Source organism: Pelodiscus sinensis, chromosome 5, assembly GCF_049634645.1.
Source record: "Pelodiscus sinensis isolate JC-2024 chromosome 5, ASM4963464v1, whole genome shotgun sequence".
NCBI classification, from domain to species: domain Eukaryota; kingdom Metazoa; phylum Chordata; order Testudines; family Trionychidae; genus Pelodiscus; species Pelodiscus sinensis.
The window spans coordinates 4,516,346-4,529,486 of NC_134715.1; the positions used below are offsets into that span (position 1 = coordinate 4,516,346).

A 13,141-nucleotide genomic window follows, 5' to 3' on the forward strand; every position below is an offset into this window, starting at 1 on the left:
TAATATAAAAGGAATACTGTTACCTCTCTTGCCATGCATTATACGCATATTTGATTACTTTCTAAGACTGCAGAACATAGACTTTTCCTCTTCCTGATACTACAGTGAAAATAAAAGATGTCCCCAAAAAAGCCTTCAGGAGCTCAGTATTGCAGCAAGGTTCAAATGTGAGGAGAAAATATCTGAGACAGAACAACATAGGCCCACCTTTAGGCAGTAGTGATCATCTCCTAGGCTCAGGGTATCAGCACGAGGGCAAAGGTGAGAAAAATGCATGAATAGTCTAAGGCGGTCCCCTACTGTAACACGTCTTAGGACTGCTCCAATCAATGTTGGTTCTCAGTTCAACTACTTGCTGTTAGTACATTTCAGTTGTTCTTAAAATGATCCTATAAAGCTTAGAGGAAACAGCTTTTTATTTGCTTCTCTATGGCATGCATCAATACCGATTTACAGAGCCTAGCATGGGAATTTCTCATCTTACGTGACAGGCATAAATCATACATGAGGATCATGCATCAAAGCTGTGAAATGGGTTACAAATGCAATACAAAACAAAGTGTTCAAAAGTTTAACAAATGGACTGGGAGGAACTGAAGATGCGCCTCACCCGGGGCACCATTTGGTCTGGGGCCAGCCCTGTTCTTGGCCAAATCTGTGGCCGTGTTGCAGGTCATGTTACAAAACCACCTGGAAGTCTCCCAGGCTACCTGCCTGCAGACATCGCGGGTGTTCACCAGCAATGATGCAGGTAGTAGAAAGCGAACTCAAATTTACGACTTTTAGTCCGTGAGTGCTCAAAGGCAGGCACATTTGACATGCATCTGCAATGGGAATGAAAGGCTCTGTTCCGGGTATTACTTTAATGCCTTGCTCTTACGGTGCTATTCATCTCAAAGCACCTAGCGGTCTGCACATCAGTTTTGGCACCGTTCTAGGCTTCCGGGAACCTGCCGGTTTCAGTCACAGCAGGCTCAGCTCTTTACCCTCTCAGGTATAGTAGTTTATTGTGGTGGGCCTTGATGAGACCTTAATAATCAAGGCCAGATTCCCATTGATAGCTTGCTGTTTGTTAATGAGAGCAGCTGCATAATCGCTCTCCTGGAGTTTCTTCTTGCCATCGGTCATGACTTTACCAAATGACAGATGATATTTCATGAGTTTTCTTCAAGCCCCAACCCCTGGAGTCAGGTGAGAATCTCAGCGCACAACAACTCAAACCATCTCTGGTCCTAGTGACAGTCAAAGGCGCTTGAAATCCCAAATGCATTATCCAAATGGGAGCTACGGAACTGAAGAGCCCACACAAATAGAAGCAGGTGCAAAAAATCATATTCAGAGTAACTAACAGTTGCTGTTTGCTTTGGTGCCTCCCTTTAATTTGATTTTGATTTGATTTGTCTGAGCCTAACCAAACAAATAAGCCAGATGGGGAAAGGGAGATGCCTCAGATCTCCATTCGGAAACGCAGTGTCGACCCCTTCATCTTCTCTTCATAGTCACAGTCAAATGCCTCATTCTGGGCCATGGTGAAGTGATTCTTCCAGTCACCTACAATACCTGAAAGAGAAAACCAGGAACACTGGGTAAAATTCCATGGCCTAGATTATATGGGAGTTCAGACTACATGATCACTATCTAGTGATCCCTTCTGGCCTATAAATCCATGAAAACAAAGGAACTATTCAAACTATAATCGACTTTCTCCCTTCTGCTTTTTTCAGTCTTCTTCTTCTTTCAGAGATCTCACTAGGGCTGAGTAAAACGTTGGGCATTTTTCACCCCAATTCCCCATTAGTTCCATCTCTCTTTCAGCAATGCTTTTCCTAGGCAGCTCCGTCTTTAGACAAGTTTGGCTGGTAAAGAATAAAACTTGGATCCTGAGATTTTCTTCACCTGTGGAAGTGGAATTAATGCTTGGCTTTTCCTCAGATTATAGCTGGTATTGACCCTACTTCCTCATTACCAGCCCTTCCTCCTTTTGTGTAAATGCTGCTATAATTGTTGGGAGGGGCTCCCACCTTTTCTCATGAAGGGAGACACACTGTGGTCCATAAAACCGTTTGATACCATCTTATAATTGGCAGCGGGGTTCTTCTGCATCTCCTGGAATGAGGTGTGAAGAAGGATTTTATTCAACACCTCTTCCTCCAGGTCCTTGCCCAGAAACTGTAACACCTTTTGTATTTCACGTTTAGGATCCTAGAAAGAAAGACAGATGTTATACAGAAATATGTGGAAAATAACAAACGATACTAGTACAGTGTGTGTGTGTGTGTGTGTGTGTGTGTGTGTGTGTGTGTGTGTGTGTGTGTGTAATATTTTTAGGAATCAGTGCTATTGCAAATGGTTTTGCTTGGCTAATTTCGTTTATTTGAATGTATAAGAGTTGGATCTTGGAAAAATGCCTATTCTCAGATGTGACATACTTCTTTTCAGAAGTTGAGCATATTACCCGTGACGTCCGACCCCTCTGCCTGAATCTCTAGCTCTCTGATTAAGTACTGCTGTTAGGAATAGATGCTACCTTCTTCAACGTCATGCAAACAAATAACGAATTTGGGGCTGAAGCATTACATCAGTTTATGTTGTTTCCCTCCCTCACCTCTTTCATGTCCTCGTAGAACAAGTACAGAATGGGCTTGTCCTTTCTCTTCTCCCACCAGCCTTTCACGTGATCGTGCCAAGATCCAAACACAACTAAATCAAACATACAAGAGCAGGAGAGAAAAGAGAAAAAATCTCATTTCATATGTCAAATCATCAAAGAGGTCTGGTTAAATAGTGGATCTCAAAAAATAACCCATACAGGTTCATTTGGGCATAAGCTTTCATGGTCAAAGATCCACTTCGTCAGATGCATCTTCATTGTTATTGCCGAAACAAACTAACACGGCTACCCCTCTGCTAACTGTCAAACAACAATCATGTCAGGATAATGGGTTGATGGGAAAGTGAAGAAGTCTGGATGTCTTGAGACACTCCTTTTGAAACAAATCATTGTCCCCCTGGCCCCGCAGACATAGGAACAGATAACTTTAGACATTGGCTAGGCAAACTGACTGCCTGAGCATCTCAGAGATGTTCTAGGTGGATCTGGTTTCTTGGCTCTGGACCAGAAACTGAGAAGTGGAGGTTGAGGGAAGATGTGTTGATATTCTTTTATCTTGTCCCATAAAGGCTTCTGTCTAACTAAAATTTCGACACACTCATGAGAAAAGATCCCCAGGTGGTATAAATAAATATCTTTGGAGAAGCTGATAGTCTGCTCCATCGTCCTTGGTTTCACAGTGCCCCGGTCTGGGGAACTCAGTGTTGTAGGGAGAATGTAGCTTTAAGTTTTACCTTCCCCTGCCACAAACTTCTCCAGGAACTCATCCCAGGTGCCAGGTTCTGGATGAATCTTTGCCATTTGATAGAAATAGTAATAAGAGACAACCACATCCTTGGCATTTCGGGCCATGTAGATCATCTGTGAAGAAGAGCAGGATGTTTACCATGGGCCATCAAATCTGCGTTAGAGTAACCAAACTGACTGAAAAAGAAGAAAACAAATTTGCACAAATATTTTCAGATTCCCCGCCCCCTGACTGTATTTTCATTAGAATCTGACATATTTTGAATTCTAAACATTTCAGTGAGTTCTATCACGGGCCGAAAAAGAGGCAGGCAGGGAGATTTATGAACACACTCTATTTTTCCAGCAATTCTGCAACTAAACTTTTAAAAAGTTCCGACCAGTTCTACTGAACGAGCAGGCATTCAGGGCACGCCAGGTGTTTGTAGGACTCTCTTCAGTAACTTTAAGTCTCATTGGAGAGATCACTCTACAAAGGGATCCCTTCCCAACTTAGTCATGGCATTAAAAGGAAAATCTCTCAGAATTGGGGAAAAGGAATGACTCAGAACCACAGGAAAACGGCAGAAATTCACAAGGTCACAGTCAACTGGCAGGCTAGTGGCAGAATAGGCTGCACTGCTATTCTTCAGCTCTATAGAAACTTTCACCAGGGAGATCACAGCACTTTACAGCCCTGCGTAATGTAGTATTTGGCCAGTTTTGCAGATGGGGAAACTGAGATACAAAAAGGTACACTGAGCAGGAATGGCAGAATTGGGCATAGTGTTCTTTAATCAAAAGTGTTGTGAGGAGAGGAAGATTGACTCCAACAAATTGTTGGCAACAATCAGAATTTCCTTTGCAGTGGTCTAGAAAAGAACCTAGGAATCCTAGCCCCACTGTAGTCAATAGGACCAGGATTCCACCCTCAGGGTATGTCCACACTGCAGCTGGAGGAGTGATCACACCCCATGGAAGATGTTCCCGTTCTAGCTTTAACTAGCTAACACAGCTAAAAATAACAGTAAAGGCACTTGACATGGGCTTCCACACGGCCTGTACAGGCATGCCAGGGATCTTCAGTATGTAGTTAGTCTGCACCACCATGGCTTCGCTGCTATTCTTAGCCAGGCTAGCGAGATAAAAGCCAGTCCGACCTTTGGTTGCAGTGTAGACATGCCCAGTGTTCCTACTATAATCTGGGCCTGCAATCTTCCTCTGCAGCTCTGCTGATGGTATCAAAATATGATGGTAAAGTGCATTGCTTGTAGAAATTCAGGAATGTTATCTGATGGGAAACTAAGCAAACGAGACCAGAAATGAGAATAAGAGGGTGTGCCCTGGCGCACGGCTGTGGCAAGAGCTGGTTGAGCTGCAGCAGAAGCCAGCAGGAAGCTACTGAAAAAACATGTAGAGACCCAGGTGGCAATAGCACAGAACCCATAAGACATTAAGTTACTTTCACAGCTGCTTGAGAGATACATTGTGTGACTATCGGTATTTACAGTGGCAGTCTGATCTAGACACTGAGAATCTTTCTGTGAGTTTAAAAAATTAGACCCCAACAATTAAACACACAGCTGCACTAGAATCCTATGGAAATTCCAGTATTACATTTCAGTGGAAAATCTCAGAGCAAAGGCTGCTCACGACTTGAGACCTGGTTCTGCGGATGACTCTCTCACAGATTCGCAATGTGATTTTGGGCAAGTCACTTAATCTCTCCATGCCTCAGTCTCCCATTGGCAAAATGAGGGTAGCAGTGCTTCCTTCGCCTATTGAAAACTCTGAGGGGCAGGAATTTTCTCTTGCTATGTGTATTCACAGAGCGGAGCACGATGGGATGTCTGTGTTGGTTGGAGCTGCCACTACGGAGATACAAAGAAATGATCATAACCTTGCAGTTGTTTTCCCAGAAGGAGGCAGGAAGGAGTTGAACAGGAAGATGGGTCTTTACTAACCGGGGAGAGGGCATGTCAGCCAGTTGTGCTACTCCTGAAAAATACAAAGGGGATGAAAGGAAAAAACAGGATTATTTCAGCTTTGATCGTAAACTATTTACACTCAAAGGGCCACTATTATGAATAGGGGAATCGGACCCACAGCCTGTAATAACCCTGAGCTGCTTGCCATTCTGTATCTCTCTGCTGGATGAAGTCCAGATAAATGTGGATAAGGATAAAAGTAGTCTTAAGTAACTGAAGAACCGACATTGGGTCTGAAAACGGTGTTGGTGAAATCTCCCTCGCTAGTGCTGTCTGCACATCAGGCAGTTTCCAAAGGGGTCGTTTTCAGAGAGTCCGAGTGGATCATCTCATCAGCCTTGTCCTTCACTTCTGTTTCTGATTCTAGTGAAATGTACTTATGTGAAGCTCTGTGAGAAATCTTCTCTCCCTTCACCCATGTCTTTTATTCCTAGAAATGCCTCTAATTCCTCTAATTCCTAGAAATGCCTTTGAGAATTCCACCCTTAATCCACTTTTGTATTAACTTATCCCTAAAACATTTCAGTTTACATTTAAGTTCATCATGCGCAAGATCCTAATGCTATTGACAGTTTGCATTTATAAATGACCAGATCCAGTGGGAATCTTTCCATTGATTTTCGTGGATGGTGGATTGGGTTCTTATGTCTTCCATTCCAAAGAACTCTGTGGTCCTGTAATGAGGAGTAATGGTAGTTCAAATTAGGAGCTTTAATTTGAACCACCTAGTCCGTGCCGCGGGTAGCCGCGGGCAGGTAGTTCGAACTACGGGGCATTTAAAAATGGCGGCGCCCGGGAACATGCAAATAAAGCCCGGGATATTTAAATCCCGGGCTTCATTTGCAAGTTCGAATGCCTACATTAGCCACCCTAGTTCGAACTAGGGTAGCAGTGTAGACATACACTCCTGGAGCCTGTCTACAGTGTGCAAAGTTTTACCATTTTTGATTCCAGGGACAATCAGCTCCATGAAAGGGACCCGAACGTAAATCGCATCCCGCTTACACTTCTCCGCATCGCCGTTGTTATAGATCATGTCCACAATTTCACTGACCCAGGTTGTGCCTGGAAATATAAAGCAAACTAGTGAAATACTCTTCTAGTGGGCAGCAGACAGGTCAGGAGCATGAGGTCAGGTCCTCAGCAGGTGTGAATAGAAGTCAATGGTGTTAATCGGGTTTAACCCAATGACTATTCCTTCTAGCCTATGGCAACAGTGCTCCTGAGCTTTCTGGGTCTGCGCTTGAATAGGTGATGTCGGCAGCAAAATGACTCAAAGGGCCTATCACTGTGGCAGTCCAACCTCACCAAACCTGGTGTAAGATCACAGTGTTTCTGCTACTGCCTGAAGTCCCAGTGCAGATTCTGCTCTAGGCCTATGTGAAAGAAATAACATAAGAATGGAGGTGTGCATTGATAGACCCCTATCATCTTTCAGCTCTGAGCCATGCAGGGAAGACACTGACCACGCGACCGTCCTGTGAAAGGAGACCTCACTTCCTGCTCTTGCTGCTCAGAATCAAGCTAGTAATTTGCCTTCCTGAACACTGAGTGAGAGCTCATTCCACCGTCAGTCCCCGCACTCAGCAGGGAGAGTCTGGGTAATGGCTGTTAAGAGCGTAACATGGAAGGAATCTTTCGAAACGGTTTGATCTCATCCCTGCTAGGACAAAGGGATTCGTGGTCTCATTCAGTTTCTAGGCACGGCTTTGCTACAGGGCCGGGCCTTCTTCCCAGGTGCCAGACGCTCCCTGCCATGGCCACTCTCCTGTCTCACATAGCGCAGGCAGGCAAAGCCACAGAAAATAGCCTTGTAACTCAGTTCTTTCCTCTCTGGCTTCAGGGCCGCTCCTCCTGGCACTTCACCAGGTAACTTCCCCCGCACTCCTAGAAGGGGCGGGGCCTCAGGTGAAAGAGGCGGGGTTAGCACCTCAGCACCTAGCCCCTTGCTCCACGGACTCGCTACAGGAGTTAGCTCTAACCCACCATGGCTTTCCTCCCCCAGCCATAGTTTAACCCATCCGCTTCCTTCATATCTTACTTCCTGCTCTCCGGCAGCCTTTCATAGGCCCAGGAGCAGCCCAGCTCCCTTGAATTGGCTGGATTGGGCTCATTGCTCTCATGCAGAAGAGGTGGGCCCAGTTCTAGTCACAAGGACGAGCTACTGAGCCATTTTCTGCCTGTAAACTACGACAGTGCTAAGAACACAAGAACGGCCACATGGGGTCAGACCAAAGGTCCATCTACCCCAGTGTCCTGACTGCCGATAGTGTCCAGGTGCTTCAGAGGCAATGATCATTGAGTGATCCATTCTCTGTTGTCTACTCCCAGCTTCTGGCAATCAGAGGCTACAGACACCCAGGGGCATCCTGCGCCTTCTTGACTGGTCACCATTGAGGAGCTCTCCTCTACGAACTTGCCTAGCTCTCACTGGAATCCCATTACAGTTTGGCCTGAAAGGCTTCTCAGTCTCTTCCCTTTAAGAAAAACCCATGTACAGCACAGCTCTAGCAGCAAGAGAAGAATCTCTTAACAGGACAGCGGCACTCAGGGCTGGATTAAGGCACGGGCTAGCTGAGCAGCTGGCCAGGGCACCAACCTATGGGGGGCGCCTGATGGCAGCTGTAAGGGGCTCACAGCGTCCCTTATAGCTGCTATCAGGTTCCGAGCGCCCGGCACCTGGATTGCGGGCTTCAGCAGCTCCCAGTGGCCACCCTGCAGCGGCTGCCCGGGGCAGAGGCCATGTTAACCCCTGCAGTGCCAGCCAGCAGTGCCCTTCACCCCGCGGCCGCAGGGACCTGCATGCCGAGGCTCAGCCCGCCCCTGGCAGCACCGGGCTGCATGCCAGCAGCGGTATCCATGCTGCGCTAGGCCGGGCATGTGCGTCCTGCCACCACCAGCTCCGCGCCCCTTCTCCCACGCACCGGCATAGGGGCAGGGCCATGAATATGCCCTCCCCCAACCCGGGGAGCAATTAAACTGTCTGCCTGGGGCACCGGAATGGCTTGGTCCAGCCCTGGCAGCACTCACCTGATTTCGGAAAGCTGGCAATGAGAAGGTCATCTGGCCTGGCCTGGAATGATTCCACCTGGGCCCATTCTTCCACAATGCCCCAGTATAAGGGAATACCATGGAGTTTTTCTAATTTCCTCCTTAAAACACTTTTGTTTTGATCCATCCTGGAAAGGCTGAGCTACAGGAAGAGAAAGTAGTTTACATCCATGACAGAGTGACTGGGGACCCTCCAGTCCACTTTGCATTTATTTTCCACACTGGAGTGTAGGAGACTTGTTTATAAGAAGTTGCTGGTGATAACCCAAGTAACGTTTCTGCTTGATTCACAGTTTTAGGGTTCCTTAGCAATGCTGATTGCAGCCACTAGCGGGTGACATGGTAAATTAGACTTGAGTCGATCTGGCCTATCAGCTGGAACAGGGCAGCACTCGTTACATATTGACTGAACCAGATCTCCAACTGTTTTAAATTGGCATCCATTCAACTGGGCTCTACCATACACTACTGAAGAGTAGATCCATCAAATGATGAATGTCTGAAGCGTTCTAGCCTAATTCAGCAGCAGAAGGGAGAAGATGTGAGCAGGGGGGGAAAGGAAGCAAGCGGTAGAATTGTGAACGGATTGCAAGCATTGTAGAGGAGGCAGGAAGACCAGCACTCACAGCACTACAGCAAATGACTATAATGTGAACCAACATTTTCATTCTAGCCAAAACAGTCACGGGAATTCATGCGTGTTCCAAGAGGAAAACAACAAATAACGCTACCTAGCATTTTCATTTCTGAAAGCCCAGATTCTGCCATCTATTCCACATGAGCGAGAGGGTCAGATTGTGATCCCTTAGCAATACGTACCTAAATTGTTACTTGAAAATGAATTGCTTCTGTTAAGAGCCTGTAAAATTGCCTAAGTTTCTACATAGAGCCCAGACGTGGATGGCTGCACTTGTTAAAAACACAGCTTGATAGTTTCTAATTGTCAGGGCAAATGCTGTCTTATGAATTGAAAGCAATGATACAGGCCAATGATTCCCAGGCGATGTCTAGACTGCAGAGCTTATGCTGCGTCCAAGGAATGCGTCCACTTTTTCTGAACAATTTCCGAAAAAGCAGACACGTTTTTTCACCATTCCTATATTCCTCATTCCTCATACTAGAAATAAGGGATGTGTTGAAAAAGGAGGTTTTTCCGAAATTTGGCACTATGTAGATGATCCAAAGTTTTGCAAAAGCCTCTTTCGAAAGAAAAGCAGAAAAAGATATGCAAATTGAGGTTCACAATTTGCATATTTTTTTCTGACTTTTCTTTGCAGTGTAGACCTAGCCCCGTATAACATACAAATACATTAAAGACCATCAGGCGTGCAGATCCCATGGGTAATGTTGTGGGGTGTATGAGTCTGATTGGTAAATAAACAGACAGGTAGATTGGATACTCAAAATCCTCACAAAACTTCATGATTCATTTTAGAAATGATTATTTTTAAGATTAGAGCTTCAGCTAGTAGCAGTTCATGTAATTGCAGGGTTACACCAGCTGCACTTGTACTCCTTTTCCTAGTCGAAACTAATGCACAAATCAAACTCTTGTCTCAAAGATAGAACAGCTGAGTGTGTGCCATTAAGCTGGCTGCAGGTCAAGCTGCACTATGTAACAATGGTTTTACTCCAGGTGCATTGGAGGAGGCAGCCATGACGTAGATAGAAAAATGATCTATGAATATGCATAGACATTTCTGTGGAAACCACTTTTTTTCATGTCAGTTTTAAAAGTGTTGTTGCTGGGTAAATCCAAATCGCCTCATTCTGAGATAAACCATATTACAAGAGGTCATTAAATCTGGGAGATGTTTTGCATGCATGAGACTAGTTCTCACTCTAAAGGATATGTCTACACTGCAGCATTTTTCTGGGAATATGGCCATTTTTCTGGAAAAACTATATTTACATCCATACTGCTATTGTCTCCTTCTGACAGAAAGTTGAAAGAACGGAGGGGTTTTTCTGACAGCAATATACCTCTTTCTATGAAGAAAAAGCCTTCTTCTGAAAAGAGGGAGTTCTTTTGAAAGAAGAGGCCTCCAGAAAATAACACAGGTGCCTTGGTGGCCACTCTGTCCATACTAATCACAACTTAAATGCAAGATAGTGTCCAATCAATGTGGATGCTGTCTTTTGAAAAAGCACATTGCTTTTTCATTGCACTTTCGCTGTGTGGATGCTCTCTTTTGAAAAAGGTTTTTCTGGAAGATCTCTTCCAGAAAAGCTTCTTCCGAAAGAAGCTTGCAGTCTAGACATAGCCAAAACAGTGAGCTCCACTCTCTAAGCACACTAGCATGAGAGTGTCTTAGCTCCTGTAGCTCTAAAGCCGACCTTTCACCAAATCTGAGGGCGTATCAATACTAGCAACTTTCACCAACACTCATGAATCAGTTTTAAATCAGTGCAGGCCCCTAATGTAGACACATTTACACTATTTTAAACCAAATTTACACTGATTCTCTGAATTTAGTAAAATAACTAGATGAAGTTAAACGGCTTTAAAAATGACAAACCAATTTAGCTGCATGTGCATTCAAAGTTTGTATTGCTGTTGTAAGTTGATTAGGTTGCATGAGAGCAAAGTACCATGAGTACGTATGACCTGTAGGAACCTGTATTTTATCCCCTTCACTCTGGCTAATTAATAACCACCCAAAACAAAGCACGAATTGAGGGGATAGGTGTTTCTCTTATGCCCACGCTTCAGTGATGCCAAAAGGAAAAAAAAACACTTTAAAATAGAGGGGGAAAGTGGACACATTATCAGACTATAGTCTTCCATTTACAGTGGTTCTCCAAAATGTAGCTAGGACTGGAAATAAGCAAACACAGATCTTTTTAAAAATGTAGTCAGTTTTGCTTTTGAAAATAAAAAGCTATGTCCTGCATCAGAGGTTTTTAAAGCCAGCGGGAACTATTATTTTCTATTATCTAATCTGATTATCTGCATGACACAGGCTAGAAAATTTCTCCCAGAGCTTCCTCCGTGCAGTCCAATCACTGATTTTGGAAGCCTCTCTGAGAACTGTACAAAAGACCCAGAGATCCTTATTGGCAGCACCCTGTGTAGAGAAAACCATAACACAGACCACAAAGAGCATTAAAAGTACTGCACCTGTGTGTCTTGTATGGTGTTCAGCCCCGTAATGCACAACAGTGGCTTGACGTGCTTCAGCAGTCAGGTGAGTTTCAAGTTTCCATTATAACGCCGCTGTTTAGTTTGCGGTAGGAGGTCATGGGAGGCTAGCAAACTCCAGAGACTGACGTGAATAGCTCTGGAAAGATCTCTGCTGCTGCAAGATTTTAATAACTCCTATTTGAGTCCTGTTTGCCCTGGAACTTCTTGCATCACCCATGGTCATGTGCCCATCCTACGCTCATATTTGTAATAAACCATGTCAGGCAAAGCCCGGCTGTCGTTCACTTACACGCGAGCTTATGGGGCCACAAGAATCCGAACCGTTTTCTCTCTGTTTTTGCTTTCACATCGCAAAGTTGGCCTTGCAGTAACACAGATGATCCCCTCGGGTGTGAATGGCCACAACAGGAGAACGAGTGTTGAAAAATCCTCATGGAGATTATAACCAAACTGCCCACAGAGTTACCCTCTCCCACACCTTTGGATCTCGCAAGAGTCACATAGATCCCTGGGGGAGGTCCCAAATTCCCTCTGGTGTTTGTCCCCCCCCAACTCCCTGGCAGTGCAACGAGATTTCCCCCCATGGCTGCGGAAGCTCCAGGCTCTCTCCCGGGACAAGGGCTGTCAAGATAAATCCATATGGCCTGGGACCGTGTCCATTTTTTCAGGGAGCTAGGGACACAACTCCACATGCAGCTCTCAGCAGGGACACTTTTTACACTGGTCTCACTGTACGTATTAGGCAGGGGAGGAGTTAACTGAGCGTATGGCTGTTTGGAGACCACACAAGCCCTGCCTTAGGCTGGGTTGGGAAATCAGGATGACAGCTGCAGACTGGCTGTTCCCATTGTCTCCCCTTTAGCAATTGGCTCTTTTATAATGTGTGGTGGCCAAAGTCCTACTCAACTTGTGATATTGCCGATTCCCTGCAAGATTAGGCACTCAGCCCCACCTTCCTGCTCTCAGCCCTGGGTGCCAGACAGTAGAAAATCACAGAAAAGTAATTAGGGACTTCTTTATCGCAGATCATAAGGTCATTACTTTTCTGTAATTTTCCATGGCTGGTCTGCAACACAGCTGCAATTATTTGACTATCATCCTACAATCAAGTAGGACCTTAGTAATTTCGTTTAGTTAATTTGCAAAGAGAGCAGGGCGAGTTCTTGGTCGTGAATTGTTCATTCAGCCGGAGCTGGCTTTTTCTGTTCAGAAGGGATTCATGAGAAGACTTTGCTTTTTACAGATGTATTGATTAGGATTGCAGTTCTGCCTATGAGCCCCATGGTTTTAGGCACTGTATGAACATATGACTAGAGCTAGCCTCTGCTCTGAGAGGTGACATCTAAGCCAGGAATGGGGAAGCCACTGACCCACAGAAAAATCAGTCAGGAGCCGCACACAGGAGAGAAGCAAAAAACAAAAAACCAGCCCTCACTGACATGGCCCCGGACAGAGGAGAAGAAAGACACTTCCCACATGCCCCTCCCACACCAAATCCTGGGGTGGGAGGCAGCCTAGTAGACTGTGTGTGCTCCAGCCCTGCGATGGGGCAGTGGCGTTGTGGGAGCCCCAATGCAGGCTCCCTAATGCTGGGAGCCTCAGGGGCCGGATCCAGGCAAG

At 45.4% G+C, this 13,141-nt stretch overlaps 3 protein-coding genes across 4 annotated transcripts in view; 1 reads left to right on the forward strand and 2 right to left on the reverse strand.

Moving 5' to 3' along the window:
- The window catches only part of LOC142829495 (uncharacterized), a 151,382-nt gene that overhangs the window by 83,327 nt on the left and 54,914 nt on the right, over positions 1-13,141 (forward strand). The gene's annotated exons all lie outside the window — the stretch shown is intronic.
- The window catches only part of LOC102459338 (sulfotransferase 1 family member D1-like), a 37,608-nt gene that overhangs the window by 22,806 nt on the left and 1,661 nt on the right, over positions 1-13,141 (reverse strand). The gene's annotated exons all lie outside the window — the stretch shown is intronic.
- LOC102452131 (sulfotransferase 1 family member D1-like) lies at positions 277-12,073 on the reverse strand. 2 transcript variants are annotated; one of them, XM_075929312.1, is made up of 8 exons: positions 11,498-12,073; positions 8,356-8,513; positions 6,265-6,390; positions 5,238-5,335; positions 3,346-3,472; positions 2,606-2,700; positions 2,022-2,202; positions 277-1,560 (listed from the first exon to the last, which is right to left on the reverse strand). In XM_075929312.1, the coding sequence occupies exons 2-8, from the start codon at positions 8,501-8,503 to the stop codon at positions 1,448-1,450; spliced, it is 888 nt and encodes a 295-aa protein (XP_075785427.1). In that variant the 5' UTR covers positions 8,504-8,513; positions 11,498-12,073; the 3' UTR covers positions 277-1,447. The 2 variants fall into 2 exon arrangements, with proteins under 2 accessions (XP_075785427.1, XP_075785426.1); XM_075929311.1 differs by having other exon boundaries at positions 279-1,560; positions 8,356-8,518; positions 11,498-12,071.